The 23,602-nt window shown below is 42.7% G+C and overlaps 1 protein-coding gene across 2 annotated transcripts in view; it reads left to right on the top strand.

Moving 5' to 3' along the window:
* COMMD5 (COMM domain containing 5) overlaps window positions 1-23,602 on the top strand; it is a 175,924-nt gene that overhangs the window by 56,534 nt on the left and 95,788 nt on the right. For both annotated transcript variants that reach the window (XM_069212384.1, XM_069212382.1), the window contains exons 2-3: window positions 1,512-1,672; window positions 18,625-18,653. In XM_069212384.1, the coding sequence (XP_069068485.1) occupies window positions 1,512-1,672; window positions 18,625-18,653 (190 nt within the window). The remainder of the gene's footprint in view (window positions 1-1,511; window positions 1,673-18,624; window positions 18,654-23,602) is intronic.

Here is a 23,602-nt window from a genome sequence, read left to right as displayed (position 1 = left end):
GCTCTGCTTCTTATCTTGGTTACTTGTAGCGGAATGTCAGACAGTCAGGTACTGAATATTACAGGCGCGATGTTCATTTCAGAAGAGGTAAGGTCTACCATTTTGAGCAGATCGAAGTCTATTACTGTTTCTCATACTACTATTCCAGGCGGGCCAAAGGTATTCGTAGCTTAGTGTGTCAAGGCTCACAAAAACATGTCAGCAGAATGTAGGCCTGCAGGGGTTTCCCAATTACTGGTCTTGATTAGGAAACCTTTCAGAGAGATTTCCTCTTCATCCATTGTGAAATGGGGGCTGCGAGTTATGCAGGAGGCAGTGTGGACACTTCTGAGTTAATGGCACACTCTGCCAAGAGGGCCATGGTCTCAACAGCATTTTATGTAGGTAGACGTCCAGAAGATATCATGAAAACAACTGAATGGTTATCAGAGTCCACCTTTAAGAGTTTATTTTCTTTAAATCAGTACAGAATGTAACTTCACTCCTGATAAGTAAGATTTGAACACACAAAATCATTACCTGTGGTCCTGATATACAATTAAAATTTCCTATTGAGCATGAAGTGAAAGTTTCAATTGTATTAAGGACACAAAAGTGAGGAATTTCTAGCCTGCCGCAAACAGAGGTGACTCCCCAACCCTGGGGCAGAAATGATCTACGTAAGGTATAAGTAGAGTATAGTTGGAACTAGAAACTTGTGATTGTCACATGAACGCATTGATTTGTACTTTATCTAAAATGTTTGCCTGTATGAGATCATATATTGTCAGCGTTTGATCTGATTTCACAACAGTGTATTTATTTTTCTTTTTATGTTGTTACCTGGTCTGAAGCAGAAGCAGGTGTAATAGGGCAAATGGAATGTCAGGCGAGTGATAGTTTCATAGTGAGAAGAGGATGTGCTATTACTTTTGGGGGGTTTATATGCCTAGACAATGGCTGTTTCCTCTTCTTAGGTCGAGTATAGCAGCGCGCAAGCGCTGCTTTTCCGACTTCTTGGTATGTATGTGGGACTTTAACCATGCCCACTGCACGCCCATTACTACGCCCTTCAAAAATCCTTTGACACTGGTAAATGCTTTACGTTTGTCCCTCCTTGGAGAGATTTTGTTACCGCCTTGGCCATCGACCCGGTTACATGGCTAATTGCACTTTTGCCGATAAGTTTGACTGCAAGCAAACTTTTTTCCTTTTGTGTGTCTCTTCACGCTGATGCTCATGGCGGCCGTGGCGCTGTGATTCGGGTCGCTTACGTGAAACTGTTTTACTTTTAATTTTAAATTTATGTGGCAAGAAAAGTCAGATTAGGTGTTTACAGCGCTAATAGCTCTAACTCGAGCAAATGCGAGACCCATTGCATTGTAAATGCTTTTTTTGTCTTGCCGGGACTCAAAGGTATTGCAGTCCCAGGGCGGCATGGTTTGGCATTAACTGTTGACATTATTGTTGTTGAGTTAAATAATGCTGATTAACAAATGTACCTTTTTTTTTATTCTTTCAATTCCTAACAGCTGTTGTGGGTGCACTTGAAGGCAAGGACTCTAAGGAATCTGTGAAGAATATTTCTGAAAATGAAACTTTGTCAGAGGAACAGCTCAGTTTCATCATTGCAGGCTTATACACTCTTATAAAGAAGGCCCTTCGACTTCCTATGTCCACTCTTAAACAAGATGTAAGTATTCTATGCAGTTGTATTCATTAGTAATTTTTGATGAATTAAGAAATGTTTATACTTTTAAAAGTATACAATCAAATATTCTCTTAATGTAATGCTATGTATAGTACTTATATGCTTCATTTTGTTAATAGCGTAAAACTATTTTGATTGCACTGCAAAGCCACAACACAATAATTAATCTATGGATGTCTTTAATCAAAATATTAAATTAGTTAGAAATTGTCATTGGGCACATGAACTGTTAGGGTTTATTTTTCAGTGTTATAGTGAGTCAGCAACAAAGTAATTAACTATGCTTTGGATTTTTTTGGTTTGCCAAAACAATGAAGAGGTGACAAGCGTTTTTATTTAGTTATATTTTTTGTCATTTGCATCAAGAAGCAGCAACCTTTTATATACTTTTTTATTATTATTTGAAGTCCTTTTAACAAAGTCAAGGAATTGTTGGAAAAGCCAAAGGTCTGGCTTTTTGTTAGGGGAAGTGTTTGGTAATAGTTGGTTGGTTGACTGTTGCACCCACCAGTTTTACGAAGCAAACTGCATAATGAGTAAACCTTTGTCTACAGCAATATGGCAGGTGCCTGTCCCAGCACTCTGCTGAAGAGACTGCAGTAGCAGAGATAATCATTAATAAGAGTAACATTCTGGCTCTTTTATGGTGCCTCCAGCTTCTGCCTCTAACATCATTTGGTGTTCTTCTGAAGTCACCCTGGCGTCTTACTTGATTTTTCTAATACTGCTGTAGCCTCCTTGAACCTGTGAAGAATATTTAACTGGCACCGCACTTAATCTTTGTGCTTTTTCAATGAAAGTCCTGTGCCTCCATTGTTAATCATTTATTTACACATACACAGGTATACTTCTAGTGAAGGCTTGCATACATTTGCTGCTACCATTCCTGTTTGAACTCACCTGATGAATTTCCAAGGCTTACCCGTTTCTTCTATAATCTGGACTGCCTGACTCATTAAATTACTTTTCTTCATATCCCTGCCTCCTTGTGCTCCCGAACATTTTTTTGTCCTGATGATGACTCTTGGTTAGTATGTGAATCTAAACACCATCACCTAATCCAGCCTCTATGACCCAGATATGAATATAAAATGCATTTGACTGATGTTTGGCAACCAACCTAGCCGTGGTGATTATCTTTATTGATCTAAGGATCGTTCTTAGAATGTTGTGAAACATATAGAGTGTTCCTGCTTGGGTGTTTACTTATTGCACTGAACAGTTTCCTCACCCTTTTGCAATATGTTTCTCTCCACCATTGTAAATATAGGCAAATGATTTGCTGATGTAAAACACCTACTCGTTTGACTAAATGGTGTTCAGTAGTTTGTTTTTTTTCTTTTCAAAAGAAATGGCCCAGTACTGAGATCCCGAAGCACAGTATTTCTGTCACTTGCAAGAGTCTCAGGAGAGCCAATGGCACAAGTGGTCTGGCCCATACTGCATACTGTGGTGTGGGGAATCAGAATACAAGTGATATTTGATGGACCAAATGCTGATGAGGGCTGATTGAAAGCCCCTGTATATATCTGTTTATGTATTTATTTTTTAGTATGAATGTTTTGGAAAGCATGAACAGGTGAGACAACTAAAGTTGTTTCTAAGCTAGACCATATCACTGATGGGATTAGAAGGATGACAGTGATGTTGGTTTATGTATACCTTGCTCTTTCCTTCTTTTGTTGTTAAAGGTTTTTTTTATGTGTAATTGAAAATGACACATGTAACTATCCTTATTGCTGATCTGACACTATAAGCCATGATCCTCGAACAATATCCCTCCATGTCAGAAAACGGCCCCATCATATATTTCCTTTAAAAGATGATTGATTGAATTGCTAACTAATAAAACAATCCCTTCAACTAACAGTGCATTGCCCCATAGAAACAATGTGCTAATGCTAACTTCTCCAAATGCACAGCTTTCTTTAGACTAGAACTAAACTCTTTCCTGTAAACTGTAAGAATCAAAGAATGTAAATTAGTAAAGTGAAGTTCAACTAAATACGTTTTGCTAGGATCAAAAATGTACGTGTTCCAGATTCAAAATAAAATCATATCAAAATGACAGTCTTACGCTCAGACATTGTAAAGCTCAGCTTGGTATAGTATGTATGCATACACACTGTATTGGCTTGTTTCTTTCAGTGGTTGTACATTTGAGTCAAACCCAAATGTAATGTGCTCAGACATTGACTTGACTCAGTTTGCGCCACATAAAATTATACAAATATAAAATAAATATAAAACAAACCCCCAAATGTCAGTGCTAACCCAACTTCCTGACTACTCATTTGGCTTCATTCATTATTTCCTTAAATGGCTACAGTGTATGTCATGAAGAGTAGTTTCCTCAGTAGCATTCTGAAACTTTAAATATAGTAAACATGTTGAGGAGATGTTTTCCATCTCTACCGCACAAGGCACTGTTAACACCAGTAGTTCTCTAGAGAAGAAAGAAAGCTTGCCGTGCAACACAAACTGTCACTAAAGGCAGCACTGGACACATTCCAAAAGGACATTTGGGTAATCGGCAGTAAAACATATTTGAATAGGCAGTTTTCTCCTTGCAGCTACAGAAAAAACACTACAATGCAGCCAAGATTGAGTCACAAAGAAAATTTCCATGGAGGCCCCATTCACCAGCACAGTGTGTTTCTTGTGGCAACGAAGGGCTGATTACTGTACTCCAGGTATTAGGTACTCTCGGGCTGCTGAGTCCACCTGTCTCACCTTAAATATATTTACCCTACCAAACATTGTGAGTCTTACCATAACCTCGCTCGTAGGAGCACAGAGCATAGGTTTATCATTATTGGCACAGGTAAGGCGGGTAAGTGGTGATTTACGCATTTGTGGGTGACACCTTGGGAACACCATTTGTCATAACCAACTTGCTGCATGTTAAGCCCAAGACAGCGAGTATTCTTGCAGGAATAATATAATGTGCACAGCAGTTATTGTTCTTAGGCACTACTAGTGTCTGTTTTATTGTTCTTAGGCACTACTAGTGTCTGATGTGATGCTTTCATATGTAATGTGAGAAATGCCTTCTGCACTCATCAGAATACCAAGAACTAACTCAGTTTTGGCATGATATGCATAATTTTTCATAATGATGACCCCTTGGTCTATGTTATAAGTACAATTTTTTATATATATATATATATATATATATATATATATAGTGATATAGTGTGGAGTCTCCTCCATGTTGTAGGTATTGTGTCACTGGTGTTTGTTGCGCAAACACTTTATACATTGCCACTGGAGATCAGCCTGACTGCTGTCTGCCAAGTTACCAGGGGGTGAGCACAGGTTATGTTTGGGATGTAACTTTCTTGCCCAGACTAGAGTGGTGGGTTCTGCGTGGCTTAGGTGCATAACCTAGTCAACCAGAAACCCCATTTCCAACCGCTACTTTTTCCAAAATTGAAAACATAAGAGAAAAGACAGCAGCTGTCATTTTTGAAGTGTAAATGTGAATCAAGTGCACATGGCCTCATGCTGCTGCCTATCTTTTAACTATGTTTGTAAAAAGTTACTACTTCCACACTTAAGGCTTGAGGTTTGTACTTGCCAGGCTTCAAAACTGAACTGCTTTAATTGTACAGAAAGCTAGCTGCTAACTAACTGGCTTTGTAAAACTGATTACTGTAATAGCTGAAAATGAGGCCAAACAAATTAATCTCACAGACTGCTAAAGTATTTCGTTTTTAACTGTTAATTATAGGTTGTATTATTTGTCAACTAATTTATTTTTTAAATCCTATGTAAAGAATATTTGAAAATCATTCAAAGGTCTTTAACTCTACTTACATGTTTTATGACTCTAATAATAAACTGGTTGAATCAAGTCTGCAACAGCATTAAATATTACGAATGGGAAAATGTGCCCCAGGACCCCTGGCACTGAAGCACGCTATCTTAATGTGGGGATTACCACATTGCACAGGGGCAAAATGCTGTGACTCACAGGGAGGTCAGCTAGCGATTGAAATGGGCTGGCCCATTGCTGTGTGTTGTATACTGAGGTAGGCAAAAACTTTGCTAGATAAACAGACATTTAAGGTGAGCAAATCTAGAGTGTCGCTGGTGTTGTAGAGTGCTCCTTATTGGAGCTGCTCTCCACCTAAATTTGGGAACTACCCAGAGTTCTTGCTTGTATTTTGCATTAAATATATATATATATATATATATTTGTGTGTGTGTGTGTTTTTTATTAAGATATGCCAGACCTAAAAAGAAGCATGCAGAAGCGATTAGTGAATGGCACTGTAACTTTATGACTAGCTAAGGCATCCAACAACAGCACTTCCTGAAGGCGATAGCCATAAATCCGCTATTAAAATGTTTCAGCAAAGTGCATACATCAAAGAACACACAGTAGCTTTCATTTACCAACTTCTTGTCATGTTGCGACTTGTGTCTTACAAAAGACTACTGGATGTCCCATCACCAAAACCTAATGGAACCCAATTAGAACAGTGTAACACAACACCAAATATCATTGGCAGTCTATCCAAGCCGTTAAACTATGAATACAAATGAAAGCCAATGGTTGTAGGGGCAAATCGAAAACCCGCCCCCTCTCTGTATTTTGTTTTATATTTCATGAAATTAGGTCTTTCAAACAGGTAAAGCTTTCTTTAAGTCTTCAAAAGGAATGTGACGGTGCAATATCCATTTGAGTATGTGTTCAGAGAAGTAATACGTTTTTTACATAAAAGGATTTGTGTTGAAACACACTGTGGGTGCGATTTCTGTAAAGAGGTAATTTTACAGACTCAGTTTAGAAAGTCCTTCTCTGTTTCACTCCTTAAAAATAGTATAAAATGCTGTAAAATGTTGTACTTGCAAAGAGTTAGCCATTACGTAAAATCAAAGAAAATTTAGTGCCCACTGAACAACTAATCTCATTTGAAGTTAAAAATATGAAGCTGTTTTTGTGGAAAAGGTGTGTCTGCTCCTTTTGCTAGTGTAGACCTGGTAGGTGGACAGTAAGCCTAGTACACCACAGTGGTTGTACCTCACAACCTATAAAATGACATACTCTGGCTGTGAGTTTACATATTTTAATGATATAATAGATATATGTAAATAGTGGTTAGATTTTAGAATGCATGTATATTTGTATCTTCTAGGCGTGCCAGCTGTGGGACTAGCCTATCTCAAACTCTTCAACCATTTGTTTCACCAGAGGTTTGCACTAAGTGTAAAGAAGCATTGGCAAGGCCAATAGTTTTAGTCTCTGCAAGAGGTATTGGCTTTGCCATGTTGTACATCAGCATGGCTAAGGGTTAGTAGCGTAGAGTAGTGTCGTAGAGTGGAGTGGTGTTTCTTAGAGGGGAGTGGATTAGAGTGTCGTAGAGTGTCATAGAATGGAGTAGATTGTCATAGAGTAGAGTGGTATAAAGTGGCGTGGAGTGGCATAGAGTGGAGTATCATTGAGGGTCATAGAGTGAGTGGAATGGTGTAGAGTGGAGTAGTTTTGGGAAGTGACAGAGTGGAGTAGAGTGAAGTAGCGTAATGTGTCAGGAAGTGGCATATAGTGTTGTAGCATGGAGTGGTGTAAAGTGTCATAGAGTGGAGAGGCATGGAGGGGCGTGGAGTGGAGTAGTGTGTTTTAGAGTGAAGTGGCGTAGAGGGAGTGTTGTGGACTGTCGTAGAGTGAATTAGAGTAGAGTGTCAGTTAAGAGTGGAGTGTCTTAGAGTAGAGTGGGAGTTGATGGTGGAGTGGCGTAGGGTGAAGTGACATAGACTAAAGTGACAGAGAGCGTGCACTAGTGTCAGAGTGGAGTATGCATGGTGTGGTAGCACACCATCAGTACAGACAATTCATTTTCAATTGAAATTACATTTACATTTGCACAGACATAAAGTTTTATTGAAAACTATACTGCACGCAGATGATAATGTGTGGAAATCAACATCACCTAGTGATTTGTTTTGATCATATTAAAATATTTGTTTCCACCACACTTCAGAATTAGAAAAAATGTGCTTCATTTGTGCTTCCCTAATTTTGATACATTCAGAAATATTAGTACAGTAAATTTGCTGGCATTTAAATGTTGTGTGCTAGAAAAGAATAATATACTTTCCCAGCAAGATTGTCACATAAATCCTCTCACAAACCTCCCTTGGAAGATAGAGCTTAATATTTGACCTCTGTCTTTAAACGCACAGCAAATGTGACAAGATAAAAACAAAATTTAAAGGCATGTTAATTCCTCGTTTTCTTCTGAACTACAAAATTGGTAGGGGTACTTCTGCAACCCTACTCCCCTTCTTCCAGTGCATATGGCATGAGCGTGAAAATTGAGGAAGAGGATTGTTCAAGTCACGCTACTAGTAAAGAGCACTAATAAAAATAAACAAGGTCGTAGACAGAACATTGTTCCTCAGAGGCATGCAAGTTTAATGTCAAGGATGAAAAGAATCAGTCACTAAGAGACAGGAAAGTCTTCTGTGGAGTGAATCACACAAAAAAGAAAAAGAGTTCCCAGAAACGAGCTCTCATGGAGAATTGAAAGGAACCAGTCACAGAGGTGGTAGGCAGACTATGGTGCACATGAGGGACAAGGACATACTGAACGGTCTAAAACAAATAAAGCAAGCAAATGTGAGTTACAAACCCAATGCCAAGCAGTGGGCAGAATGCATTCATACAGAAGCTTTCAGCATGCCCCATTATGTCTTATCTTGTAGACTTCGACCTAAAAAGGAACCCAAATTAATTAACTACATTGAGTTCTAAGTCTGTTTTCTCTGCAGCTCAGCTGATCCTCTACTGCTCTGTGTCTTTTGATAGTTAAAGCACGTTTTATTACAGTGGACATAGTGAAAAAAGTGATAAACATTTTTAAAAACTTGTACATGGCAAAAGGAAAATGATCCATTCTCTTTCAATATAAAGGGAGCAACTAACTGTGTGTAACTTCAGGACATTGCCAAAAAAGTGTCTGAAAAAGGATGTCCTGAAAGGATTGTCACTGGCCACCGTGTGGACGGATGCAATTTTGTTAATGTTTAACCCGCCTCCAGGTAACTAAGTATGAATTACCGTCTCATTGGAGCTTAGGACCCAGCCACAAGTAGAGAGCTTGGTAAAACTATATACACCTGTAATATGCACTCTTTACATTCAGGATGCAAAGGTAGTTATTCTTCATCAGCAGCACATCTTACATGTCACATGCAAACAGGCAGAATGCATGCAAGTCATAAAAGGCGAGTCACCAGTCTAGTGTGCTCATGCAGTGAGCTCTAAGGCAGGCATGTCTTGAAATCTATTGACCTAATATTCACACTAATTTTCACAATATTCTATTCCCCAATCAGATAAGATGTTTGCGAAAATAAATAAAAACACTCCTGAAAATTACACTATACATGGTGCCTCATATAGTTTTGCATTCACAGTGTAAATCGTTTCTTTCATTATGTTCACCATTGTATTCTTGCTGAGACACATTAAGGCCTGTGGGACTCTAGCACAGCATAAGTCACTTGACATCTTACTTTACTTGCCCAGATAGAGCTCCTCCCTCTGTATTTTAGATGTACCTTGCGACAGTAGGTCTTACGCCCTTCCATATGACCTGGGTGGTTGCATGTCAGACAGTTCTTGTTTATGAATCTTCAGATCATCGTCCGGCTGTTTAATCTCTGATGTGTAATGGAATCATGCCATTCTTGGTGATCATTTCTCTTGTTCCTTCTAGTTGGAGAAGGTCTGTCTCTGTCGTATGTTGTTCTTGGGTGTACCGTCAATGTTTGACTTTGCCAAGCGCAGTGTTGCTCACTTGCACTTGGGTCCCTTATCAACATGCAAAGCCTTGAGTGGGATTTTTCTACTCTCTGTGGCAGATGAGGGATAGCTGTGAAATGTTTGCAAGCAGCGGTAGGTAGTGCCTGCATGTAAAAGATGAGTGATAAGTATACTGTCTGCACTGAGCAGAAGATAAGCCAGTAGAGAAAGGGTTTGATCTGTCACAGGTAAGGGATAGCTCGGCTGCTACTATCAAGTGAAGGATAGCTGTGCTCACCCTTTCTCTTGAGGGTAGTTCTGCTATCTGTAGTGGGCAAGTGAGAGCCCTGTGTCTGCCCTGAGGGGCAGGTAAGTCTGCCGAGTGAAGGATGGCTCATTACAGTTGGTGGATATGTAGCCATGCTTAGTTGATGGTGTGTTCTCAAAGTTCCGTCTGAGAGGACTATAGGAATCGGCACACTTTGTTGCCCTCCTAGTCACTTATCAGTATATTTGGCTGTAGGCACAGGCAGGCTTTCTTACTCCCTACTAGAGCTAGAGTACCCAGAGTTGAAAGAAGGGACAGCTGGGTATAGTCTGTTGCTCATGCTCCTTAGAGTGTGAGCTGTGGGCGGAGAGGAACACCAGTGTTTGAGAGGTAGGCCATAATCGAGTTGCACAGAGAGAGGCTTTGACACACTCCAATCCCAGGGCAGCAGGGCCTAGACTTCCTGAGCCCTAATCTTGAACCTGGGTTAAAAGTGGAACTATTCTGTTGACTCTTCAGTTGTTTAGGCCTGATCAGGACTGTTGCAGACTAGGGTTGTGTACACAACATGGGGCACAGAATGTTGACTTATGTTTTACTGACTGCGAATCTCCAGAGCATGGGCCACAAGCACACTTGTGCATACAGGGAAACATCTTCACATATCTTACCTCTTACCCGGGCTTCATCACAGTGGGTGAATATTGCTGCTCTGCCTCCTAGTCCAATTAGGCACCTTAGGAAACAGCAGCAGCTCCTCTTCCCCCACGAAATGGCGGCGAGAGATGGGGAGCTTATTTTCCAAGGTGCAGGGGGAGGAAGAGCACCAAGTACAGTTCATTGAATCTGAATGGAGATTCTTTCTGTTGTCATATTAGGCGTGAACAAACAGAGGAGGGCATCTCCTCAATACCAAGGTGACAAGGTCAGAAAAGCTCAAGTAAATGTGCAACACACATTCAATAAACATATTAGATGTGAACCATAGGCAAGTAGGTTTTTAGAGGAGGGGCTGGCATTGGCTTGATGATAAAGAGTGTGAGGTGGATACATTTTGGGGGAGGGTGGCAATAACAAGAGCTGGATATCAGGAGCTGGGGTGATGTTTCATTTTGTTACTTAGAGGTAGATAATGAACTTCTAAGATATATATGATGTTAAAGTCAGTGGCTATGTTATTTTATGTGAAGTTATTTGTAGGGGTGGGCGTAATTTGCAGTAGCGCAAATACACAAAATTACGAGCATTTAGCTCCATTTTCGTAGAGCAAAATGCAACCTCACATCCAAAATAGACATGATGATGCATTTTGCACTAAGAAATTAGCGCTTAATGCAATGCAACACAACACGAACAGCAGCAGCCAATAGCCACTGACGGCATGTTCCTCTGCTTTTATGGTCATCATTTTTATCCAAATTACTCTAAATTTTGCAAGCTGGCGAACTTGTGTTATTTTCGGTAATTTCACGTCACAAGAGCAACACAAAATTACTCCGGCATATCTATAATTTCACAGATGCCTAGTTATTTAGCATAGTTATTTGATGCTATGGCATTGAGGCTGTGTGGTAGTATGGTGTAGTAGCGTATGATATGGAATGCAGAGGCACAGGTTAGAAGGGTGGGGAGGGATCGGAAGATTTCAGTGGATTTCTTACAGTAGGTAATTTTTAATTTTAAATAATAAAAGAGTAGTGTTGTAAAATGGGGAAACGCAAATTACATGGATGTGCCGACATTTCTCTGCGGAACAAACAGCAACCCACGCTGGACGCCGGAGTTTGACCTGCGGTGGGCTGCCAGTGCTTTTCCTACACACAAAAGGAAAGTGAAGAGCGACCCTTGGTTTAAAAAAAAAAAACTACCACTAGGTCATGATCGGCTGAGATGTTTGTGGTTGTGGCAGTGACATCCATTAATTCCCTTTAACATGTAATGGTTTGAGAATTTGCAGGGTCGCTTTTTTCTGTTCTGAATGCAGTCACTTTGAATTCTCTAACACATCTGTAATTTAAAAACACAGGCAATTAATCAAATCCCAAACACTTTTCAATAATTATTAAAGACAAATCCTTTATTTAAAGAGCCTCTGCAAATGGCCACTAGAAAACTAGCAACAGAGTGGCAACTTTCTAAAAGTAGCATGCTGCATCAGGGCTCAATGTGACGAGTTGTTTGATACCTTGAAGTACCAATTTTGATAATCCCATTCAGAAGTTAGCACACCTGAGTTGTTAGCTTGTAACTGTCCTTGCCAACGGGGTAATCGGCCTGTCCCACAGTAAAATGACAATTGCATGTTTTTACTGTCAGAACCTGTAAAACACGTTATACTTTTTAATATGCTGTACCCTGCTGCGAGGCTCGATTGGGCTGCTGAAGGGGTAACTACATATTTTAAAAAGGGAGCTTGGGACTTTGACATTAGTTAAAATAGCAAACTCGGGTTACCAGTTTTAACCAGCCTGCAGTGGCAGGTTGGGAGTCATGTATTTCCTTGTTCCACTGAGGGTGGCACAACAAGTACTGTAGTCCATAGGGAGGAGGAAGGGGAGGGGCCTCTCTAACTTACAGGCCACGAGTACATCTGGTACCATACACTAGGGATTTAGAAGTGAGCTAGCTTTTGTCAGTTGGGTGTAGACCAGTCAAACATACATGTTTAATGGTCAGGTCACTGAGGCCTGGTTTGCAGGTCGAAAAACCAGCAGCATCAGTCCAAAAAAGGCATTTCCTTACACACTGGAGTTGCTGCCCTTCTTCTCTAGGACCTTTCAGCAGCATTTTACACAGTGGACCATGGCACAATAATCCAAAGACTTGAGGAAGCCACACTAGAATTGCTTGGATCACATCCTACCTACACAATAGAACAAATATGACACATACTACTCCTTTCTCTTCCAAACTATACAACAAAAAAGCTGAAGTCCTATATAAATACAGTTACATACATTTATTTTGTTACATCGCTTTTTGTTGCTTATTTTAATTCTTTTAATTGGGAGCTGTGTGGACAAAATTTGGGCCTGTGCGCACCCGGACACACTGAGGCCCCGCAAGTTTGAAACTAATCTTTGCTTGTCTGTTCTTTTCAGAGACAAAGCGGATTAACATTTCAGGCAGGACTGCTCTTGTTCAGTGGGTCCAAAATTAATTTTCCTGTTGGATTCCCTTTTGTAACAGCATAGACACACTAAAGCGAGAGAGTGGAATGCTGACCAGAGTAATCTCCAGTGGTTAAGACTGACAATGACTGCTTTGTTTCTTTGGTTGTATTATCACAGGTGGCACTTATCCTGGGTGTTATATAAACTTTGCTGTTGTGTTTGTGACTGAACAGCTGTGTAGTTCACTGAGCAGTTATACACTCAGTGCTGGTAAATGGTATCTGGCAAACACAATATTGTTTGCTTGCTTGCTTTGTACCTTAACAGTTGGATTTCCAAATGTGTTTTTTGTTATGTCTATAATATTGTTGTAGCTGTGGTGTTTGCAGTTGATTTTATTGTTTCATAATCTGACATATCATATGTCCGTGAAAATGTGACAACCCCTGTTTTTCTTTCATGGTTATAATTAATAGACCACCTGTGGGGGCGGGTCATTATGCAGGGGCTCCCTAACTCTCAGAGGCCCCTCAAACCTTCAGGAGGCTCTCATTTCGCCCAAGACCAATAAATATCTGTGAGATATGGGAGACCGAGGTGCCCCTTTTCACGTATGCTGGAGGGGGCCCGTCATTTTGGGTTACGTCACTGCATTGGGGGATAAAGAGGAGCATAGTTGTGTATGGTCAATAGGGGCAAAGGATGAGATGGGACGGTGGTGGTTGCTACTATATTTTTAATGTTCAGGCATACTTTCCGTTGAAAAGGCATTTTTAAAAATTTGCCTGTAACTTTTGACCCCATGGACGGATATGCACAAAAGCTCAGTAAGCCTGCCAGCTAAGATGAGGTATGCCAGTTTTCATGCCGATACTTACAGAGTGAAACTGGTTAAGAGGGATGTTAACAAAAAGTGTTTTCCATTTTAAGTCCCATAGAATTTTTTTTTTACTGACACCTACAATTGCTCAAGAGATTTACCCATGACAGTAAATGTTTACTTAGAAAGTGTACTTTCATTGGTTGTGTGAAATCTGTTTAGTAGTTTGATACATTAGCCTTAAAAAAAGTTTCTGAGTTGGCTTCAAAGAGTTAAGACTTTTGTATATCTCTACCATTTCAAATTGTAAATGATGACTTTTGACTCCTGTCAATCACACCTTTTTTTTTCCTCAGAAGTGACAGTATTTTTTTCTCTAGCAGCCTTTACTCGGTTCCGAAATCAGCTCACCAGCTTGTGACCCTGTTAGAAATGGGGTTTCTGGTTGGCTAGGGCATGCACATAAGCCAGGCAGAACCCACCCACTCTAGTCAGGGCAAGGGGTTTACACATCCAAGATAACCCCCGCTCACCCCCTTGGTAGCTTGGCACGAGCAGCCAGGCCTAACCCGGAGGCAATGTGTAAAGCGTTTGCACAACACACACAACAAACGTGACACAAGATGCACACCACAAAGTAAACACAACACTGAGCTATGTAAAGATAAACTGTATTGCACAAAACATAATTAGACCAACATTACACATTAGTAATACCCTGCTACCTTAGCAGTTGTCAGAACGTTACACAAAGTTACTAATAGTCTGCAAGAATAAGCAGTTGTCACATTAGAACACATAAGTACTCAGAATTCTGCTACATAAGCAGTAGTCCGGAATCACAGTGAATAAATGTATGCACTTGTCATAGAGCATATCATAAGGGCCTATATCAGGAACATTACAAAATTATATGGCAAGTCATGAGAGAGTAAACATACATCAGCCTAACATTCCCATAATAGGAACATTTAGTCGATATATATTAGTGGAAAAATAACCCTGGAACATCCCACCCTCCCAGTGTCCCCAAGAGTACCTTATGTAGTAGACAAAGGCACTCATAGTGCCTGGAAGGTCGTGGAGGGGCCCCCTGGCGCTCCTATGTGCTTAATGGGGGCCACACGCGGTTTCTCAGGAAGTGCAGCGGTCGGCACCCTCTCTTATTTTATTAACGGGCCCGTCCTGGGGCCCGTTATCTCTGTGGGGCCCCCCCTGCCACAAGGGCAGGGTAAGGTAGCCCAACAAAGTAATGGGGGCGAGAGGAAGGGGCCTCCGGTGAGGCCTCCTTTCCTCCATTGCTAAAAACAAAATAATTCCTGGTTGAAAAATAGGAGAGTCCCACTCCTATGGCAGTGACCGGGGGTAGGGTGGATGTTCCCCTCACCTCCCCCGAGTCCTGCTCCTCCGGGGCGGCCCTGGGACCTTGAGGAGACCTCCGATGAGGTCTCTCTCTCTCCTGGGGCCGCTACCGCACACTCGCCCGCACCGATGTGGTGTGCGAGTGTTTCTCTGCAGCTCCCTGGCCGCAGCGGTGATCTGGGCAATAATGGAGGGCAGCTGGTGCCCCGGGGGCGCTCTAGGGAGCGAGTCGTGCCCTGGGGGGTACTGATAGGAGCACGCTTGCTCCAGTTACCTTTTTCTTGTGCCCCGGGGGCACTACGACACTCACGCTTTCTTCGGAATAAGACACCCAGGCTGCAGCTGTGAATTTGGGCAAGCAAGGAGCGCTTTTCCAATCGCTAGGGCCATACTTGTAGCCCGGGTTGCGGCAGTGATCTCTTTGTCACGGTGATTGTGCGCAGGAGGCGCCAGGGTACCAGGATGCGCGCTTCCAGGCGCTTTCCTTATCCACAGCAGCAATCCTCTTGTTGGAATAGTTTCACAGGGGCCAGGGGCCACAACACCCTGCCCCTGGAGATACAAATTGAAGAAGGAGCACAGGGCTGGCGAACCCAGCTACAAGCCAACACAAAAGTGGATGCAAGCAGTGGCAGTTCCTCCTAGTGACCAGGCAGGTCACAGGTTAGCACAGCAGCAGCAGTCCAAGGTGGTCCTGGTGAGTCCTCTCAACAGCGTCATATGTCCAGTTCCAGGTAAGGTTTCTGTCCCAAGAACCCAAGAATGTCCAAATTGTGGGGAAAAAGTCCCCTGTACTTATACTAAGTTTGCAGTGTCTCTTACAATGAGGAGGAGATGGGGTTCCAACCAGTTACAACTGATTCTGGGAGTGCCCCTTCTCTCCTCCAGCACAGACTTCAAACATCAGTGGGGGGGGTAAATGACCCTATTGTGCGAGACCATGGTACAGCCTTTAACAAATGCAGGTGTGCCCGCCTCTCCCTTCTCTCAGCCCAGGAAGACTATACAATATGTAGATGCACCTCTGTGACACCTCCACCCTCCCTGTGTATAGGCTGCCTGAAAAGTATGCACAAAGCCTCAACGGTCAGTCTGCCCAGACCTGGATTGGAGTCAGGCTGCAAAAACACCGGTCATAAACACAGAGAAATGTGCACTTTCTAGAAGTGGCATTTCTGTAACAGTAATAAAATATACACATACACCAGTAAGCAGCGTTTCTTATCACTATTACAACCATACCAAACATGCCTACGCTACCCCTCATAAATCAGACAATACCCCTTACACATAAGGCAGGGCATTTCTAACGCAATCCTATAAGAAAGCACCACTCACAGCAGTGGGACACCAAGTTAGGCTGTTTGTCACTACCAGGACAGACCACGCAACCTGGCACATGTCCTGCCTTCTACATACATGGCACCCTGCCCAGAGGGCTAGCTAGGGCATACCTTAAGGGTGACTTACATGTAGTAAAAGGAAAGTTCGGGCCTGGCAAGTAAATTTAGATGCCAGGTCCCTGTGGCAGAAAACTGTGCACACAGGCCCTGTGCCAACACGCCTGAGATAGGTTTGAAAGGCTACTTCAGTGGGTGGCGCAAGCAGCACAGCAGGCCCACTAGTAGCATTTAATTTACAGGCCCTGGTTATAGGGATACCATTGTACAAGGGACTTATAGTTATATTAAATATGCCAATTAGATATAAGCCAATCTTACCAACTTTAGATGGGAGAGCACCTGCACTTTAGCACTGGTCAGCAGTGATAAAGTGCTCAGAGTCCTAGAGACAACAGCGAGAGGTCAGAAAAAATAGGATGAACTAGGCAAAAAGTCAGGGGGTGAACTTGCCACGAGGGCCATGTCAACAGAACCTTATTGTTGAAAACAATTGTGCAGGGGCCATGTACGTCAAGGTAAGCATTCCATAACAAAATGGGGGCAAGGCACATCCATTCTCTTGGAAAATGCCATTTAGCCATCCGTAAATGTTTGTCTAAGGATGGAAAATTTGTGAACCATCACATCATGGTTCGTGGATTTCTTCAACAAAATGTAAAAACTAAATGCACTAACGTTCTCCAAATCTTCTGACTTAAAGTGAGTGAAATAAGTTAGTCCCAATTCACTTTAGTGAGGGTGCTAGTGACCTAACCAACCCTCCACGTCCTGAGTCCTCCATATACCCCACCTCTAACAAAAAGTTGCCATGTGAGAGGGGTTGTAAAACATATGGGTTCTACTCTATCTCCCACCATTTCCAGACAAGTGGACTGGTAGTTAAATGGTCAAGGTCCAAGCAGTAAAAATGTATTGCTGAAAGACCCCTAGAAAGGACCAGGTTCCAAGCTCTTCTATGCTGTTTTTCTGGTCATGCCAGCTCGCTGTTTCTGGAAACTTCATTATGGGTAAGGAAACCTCTTCACCAAGACTTTAGGATGTCTTTGGGATGTAAATGGAGATATTATCCCCGTCCCAGTCTTGCTTCCCAAGCCACACTTCATATAAATCATTACAAAACGTTAAATAGTAAATTGTGAACTAATGGCGTTGGTACTCCACTGAAACCCTCATGGTTATAATTATCAGAGGGAATATTTCTAGGTTATGAGCAGATTATTAAAGACCTTCTTTCTTGTTAAGCCCAGAAAAATTGTAGTATATTGTCCTCTTTCTTGAACTGGCTTAGCGCTAATAGCCTGACTTCTGCAACTAGTGCTTCTTACTTCATGCATCTTCACTTTCAGAAGGTGAATGTGTCTCTGGTTGCTGGACAAAAACTGGACCCAAAGCACTGCAGGCCTGTCTGATCTAGGTGGGTTTAGTTGGTGAAAGTGTATTCGTTCAACAACCTAAGCCATAAAACTGATCACAATGGTGTCATTGTCTGTTTTGTTAGACATGTCGTTAGACATGTCAGCAGGTTATAATACAGTAAAGGTTTCCATACTACTTCATTGTCTGTTAAAATAGAATATTCAAGACACAGTGCTGTCCCTTCCAAGTGTAACAGTCATAGGCTGCCAATGACTGATTTTCTAACCCAGATATGCTCTTTAAATGTGGAATTCCTTAAGAAACTTTACCATCAATTATGTTATGTGGACTTGTAATCACCCGGTTGGTTGATTTCCCATGTGTATGCTGAAAATAAATGACTGCTGCAGTTTCTTGGTTTTGGCTCCATCTGTGGTACTTTGTTCTCTCTGTCCTGCATTCTCTGGGAAATGATCTTGCCTCCATAAATGGCCTGACGATACGTTTGAAGTACCATGCTACACCCTAGTATGTAACAACTATAAAATCTTCATGCCCACGCGTGTTTATCTGATACAAATACACAACCACATACCATTGGTAAGTTACTCAATTATTTAAATGTTTATATTTCTTAATATGTTACAATTGCAATTACCTGTACCTTCTGTATGGACTAAAGGAAGTTCTCTATTATAGGTTAATTTATAACAGTTTTCAGAAAAGTGGAATTTGAACTGTAGTATTTTCTCAAAGCTTCTGTTTGTTATTCTGTTAATATATGTTTGTTTTCCTTTAAACTTTATTTCTGCATAAACTGTTTCCTTTTTTGGATCAAACTCTTGTTTTTCCTTTTTAGGTATTCAAAGAAGATCTGAAGGAGCTGAGGTAATTTAAAATGTCTAATATTATTTTTTCATTTTTTGTTTCTTTATTTTGGCTTCAATGCCAGCACCCTTTATTCAGTACAGAAACTCCACTCTTCTCACAAACAGTAGTATTTGTATATATGATCTTTTCAGCTGGCTTTTGTGTAGTAGCCCAGGCTCTACAACTGGCATTGTTCGGTCTTGTATCAGTTGTTGCTGGACACATTGTGGAGTCACTGATAAATAGTTCATCTTCCAGAGAGTGGCATTTTCAGTTGTTATTTTGAGACTGTGAAGTGTCAAGAAAGTTTATTCACGTGATCGTTTTGCCTCTTCTACCTTGTCCTAAGTTTCACGTCCTTTGGTTGCCTGACCATACGTGTTTGACAGAAGTGCATTCTAATATTTTGCAGGTTTGATTCGTGTTCTTCAACTTCAGTTAGAACTATACATTTCACTAATGAGAGCTTGAGTGTAGCTACTCACGTTCCACCATATTAGCAAGCCCCTTAACCTTTAGAGATTAATTAAAATCAATGGTAGTAACACCCAAGATCCCAGAAAGTTGACCTTTCGAACTCCTCATTACAGTGTCATACTGCAACAACTTGGTTGCTGTTAAATACCAACTCCTTAGTGACTGGTTCCTGTTTAGTGTCAGTACAGTTACATACATACATGTTAATTTGAAATGGTGTTGCTAATCTGCTATGTTACTCTCTTTATCACTCCTACATTATATCCCATGGTCTTATCTCTTGCAACAGCTTACCCTCTACAATATTTGCCACACCTCTGTTCGGTGTGTCTGTAAAAACCAACTTCCACTAATAAGAATAAATAACGACTGAACCTCGAATGAGGGAATAGAGGGGATCTTTTCTTTGTTGGATTTGGACTCATGCTGTTAAAAGGCTGCAAACCAATGCTCAGAGTAAGTTATATGCTTCATCACCAGGTAACGCCACTTCAAGGAGGGAAGTCTATGATGGGCCTGTCCTAAGTAAATAATTTGTGCACCCTAGGGCAATTGATCAGAGTAATTTCCTTATTATTTACATAGAGACATATTTAGAATATTATTAAAAGTGAATAGCAATCCGCATTAGTCTTCTGTTTTGTTTTGATCCCCTCTTGCCATGAAGCCAAAAATGAATTTATACAGTGTTATTAGACCAAACCTATCTGTTAGTTGCTGTGTTTCCGTCCTAATTTAGGCCAACATGAGCACAAGACCTTCCTCCGAATTTATACCCTGCCTGTGATGGCAACTAATATGCATTTTATAACTGTGTTACTCTCACACAAGACCAGAAAGAACATACTGTCTGGGACTGCTGTTGTGCTTTCCGTGGTGTATTTTTTTTGTTCCCCTCTTGACATGAGGTTAAAAATGGATTTATGTGGGGGAGGGAGGTGCTTGCAGCCCTCAAAGGTAGCTGCTTCATGAGTGGGCTCTGCAGCCCCCACACAATCGCCTGTACTACCTTGAAATAATCTGTACAGCCCTCACTTCATCCATCCTGGTGCGGGGCATAATGGATGCCACTCAACATTGATCTCCGCTATGAATCAACCCTTTATTCAGGTATCCGAAGCCGTCATTTGCCTGCGAGCCGGCCTGGGTGACCGTGCGCTCCCAAAGTGAAGTGAGGCCTCGGAACTGTGTGGGCGAACATCAACAATCTGACCCGGAACCGCATCAATTTGTGACAGAGACCGGGGCCACTCCTGGCCTGGTCCTTGATTTGGACGACCAGGGCTAAAAGCCTCAGAGAAGCTGACCTACCTGATCGTGTGCTCCAGAAAAGGTGCGGGGCCTGGGAGCCAGGCGGGATGCCAGGCATATTTGGGGTCACCTCATCCCTAGCCACGGGCTGACAGTGGCGGCAGGTAGCTCAAAGAGACTCCATCCAATGCTGGGGGCCTATCTCCAAGCTGTGAACTGTAACTCTGATCAGCAGAAGCGAATTGAGCAGAGTGGGAAGCCCCAAACCGAGAACAGTTTCGGCAGCCCAACCCCCAGAACTTCATAAGCTGGGCAAAGCCAGGACACACCCGTCCAGTGACACAAGTGAAAGGGGCACGATGGATGGAGTGGCAGAACCTCTCCCCCCTCCATAACCGCCCTCCCTTCCATTTGCCCACCATCTTCCTCCTACAGTGACAGCGGAGACTCCGGGACACAACTATAGAGGCCGCATCTGACCCCCTAGGATGCCATAGCCCACGAGGTCATAGCGGGCCTAGCAGACCGTGCAAAACCGACAGGCCACAGAGGTGAGGGAGGGAGTTCTACGGGCTTCTGCCTCTCCTCCCCAATCTCACCTGTGGAAGGCGAGCATCGCCCATACTCCTGGCATTTGCGGAGTCCCATGGCTACGACATCTCCCAACATGGTGGGTGTAAAGGGAGGCAAACCCCAACAACTAACAAAATCAACAAGTATGCCATCCCTACAGCCTCTCTGCACGACTTAAAGGCACCACTCACGTCCCTCCATTAAAGGCCATGAAAAGGCATCCTGTAAGCTACCCTCACAGAAATAATGGTGGCAATCCATGAAGTAAAAAATAAATTGGAACCAAAGATAGACTCTTTTTTGGTAGAAATGTCTCTATTGTGAGCTGATGGCAATAAGATCAATGACAGTCAAGAACACAAAGGTTGCGTGGCGGAACTCACAGACTTTACCACTACACTCCATCAACAAGTCGATTGCCTGATGATAGACAGCACCCAAATGCGTGCCCAACTGGAAGACATGGAAGGCAGATCACGGAGAAACAGTCTGCACTTGGTAGGGCTCCCTGAAAAGGCCCAAGGCCCCAATGTTGACCTTGTCATTGAACAGCTCATACTTCTAGTTCCATAGCCTTATGGCCTCTCCAAATTCTTCTCTGTTGAAAGGGCCCACAGAACACTTGATCTGCCTCCCACGCCGGGAACCCCCCCAAGGACAATCGTTGCTCGCAGCTTCAACTATAGAGACTGGGATGTCATCCTACATGGCAGCCTGTCAAAACCAGCTCTAAAGTATGACAACACGACCATTAGTCCTTACCCAGACTTCACCCTCCAGGTGCAACAACAAAGGTGAAGCTTTGTGGAAGTGAAAAAAGAACTCCATGCCAGGGACCTAAAATACAGGATGCTTTTCCCGGCCAAGCTGCGTGTCATCATGGAGGGTAAGACTTGGCACTTCCTCACTCCTGGAGAGATATGGGAGTGGTTAGAGGGTTGGCACCCAACAACCTACACACACAGGCTCATGGGACCTGGGGGAACTGTGACAAACAAGGGACACAGCATCCAGAACCCCGACCAAAGCCATGGAGGGGGTGATGGGGAGGAACAACATTGAGATCGACAGTGCCAAGGTCCTGAGAGCAGTGGGGTGTGAGAGACCACTAGGATTGCTGATATACTTGACTGTCGTATTGACCACCGGGGGGAGGGCAGAAATCAGGCTTGTTGAAGGGGTGATGTTGCATGCATTTGAACTTCATCAGCGAATGAGACAGGGGTGCCCCCTTCCCCCACTGATTTTTGCCTTGGCCCTAGTGCCCCTGGTGGTATTGATCAGGAGACACACACTGATACAGGGTATCAGCTGGAGGGAAGCCTGGGAGAAAGGTATCTCCCTATAGGCAGATGACATTTTGTTTTACGTCACAGTCCCGCCCTTGACTATATGTAGGTTATTGTAAATACTCCAAATCTTTGGGACATTCTCGGGCTACACAGTCTATTGACAGAAGTCATTGATGGACTTAGTCACAGGGCCCAAACTCAACCTCTGAAAAGATGTGCCCATGCATATGGCCGAAGAGGGGTTCCCATAACTAGGCCTATTCGTAACTAGGGACCCCATCTGTTCTATAAAAAAAAAAGAAACTTGCTCCCAGTATTGGAACGCTTCGCGGCAGATGTGAAACACTGGCAAGTTCTGCTGCTCTCCCTCCTTGGTAGGGCAGCTATGTTTAAAATAATTACACTGTCACGAATGACGGTGGCATAGGCCTAACTAACATAAGAAAGCATTATTGGGCCACGCACCTAGTGGTGGTCAATGACTGGGCATTTGCACCATGGGATGAACTGTCAGTGCAAATAGAACGACTAGCGTGGGGGCAGGACGACTACAAGGGAGCCCTGCGCAAGGCCAAACTAGCTTGCACATTCCCAGTACACACCAGAACAGTAATCCATATATGGACGCTGGCCACGGCTCAGTTGGGTTGGAAGGACCGGCTATCCAAAATGACCCCTCTGTAATCTAGCAACAATATGTCGTACGTGGCTGTACTTCAAAGGTTTGAGAAATTGAACCTAATTGGCATAACTAAATTGGGGGACATATGGAAGGGTGACTCACTGTTAACACTGGAAGAGATGATGGACCAGTATCAACTGGAGCACTCCCAAAGCTACAAATATGTCCAGCTCAAACACCTTCTAGCGGCACACATACCAAAGGGCACTATAATCAAACACCCCTCCCCATTGGAAGATCGTATACTGACAGAACAGCTTAGCAAGAAGGTCATCTCCCTGATATATAAAAACAGATAAACAACACCCCTGACACCCTACAGATCCTTAAGATCAAATGGGAGGCAGACATTGCCTGAGGGACTGTGGTGCCGTTGAACCTTCCTCCATGTGGTATGAGGCTGCTCAGGAATATAGACATACTGGGCATCCATCAGAGAAACAATGAGGGCAGTGACAGATACCTCATACCAGATGCAGCCAAATGCTGCATATTGACTATATGAGGAGATAACCTGCTGCCCAGGTACAACAGGCTGTGTGGGTGACCCTGGTCCTTGGGGTAGCTATGCGAAACACAGCACAAAAGTGGGGGATGGAGACTGGAAGCACAACATGGACTGGTGCATGCTTGCAGAAAAGACAATCTCTTAAAGCAGGGGATGTCCAAGAAAGTGGGAGAAGATATGGTCC

This window comes from Pleurodeles waltl, chromosome 2_1, assembly GCF_031143425.1.
Source record: "Pleurodeles waltl isolate 20211129_DDA chromosome 2_1, aPleWal1.hap1.20221129, whole genome shotgun sequence".
NCBI lineage: Eukaryota > Metazoa > Chordata > Amphibia > Caudata > Salamandridae > Pleurodeles > Pleurodeles waltl.
Note: the sequence above shows the minus strand (reverse complement) of the source record. Positions and strands in the feature narration are given on the sequence as shown.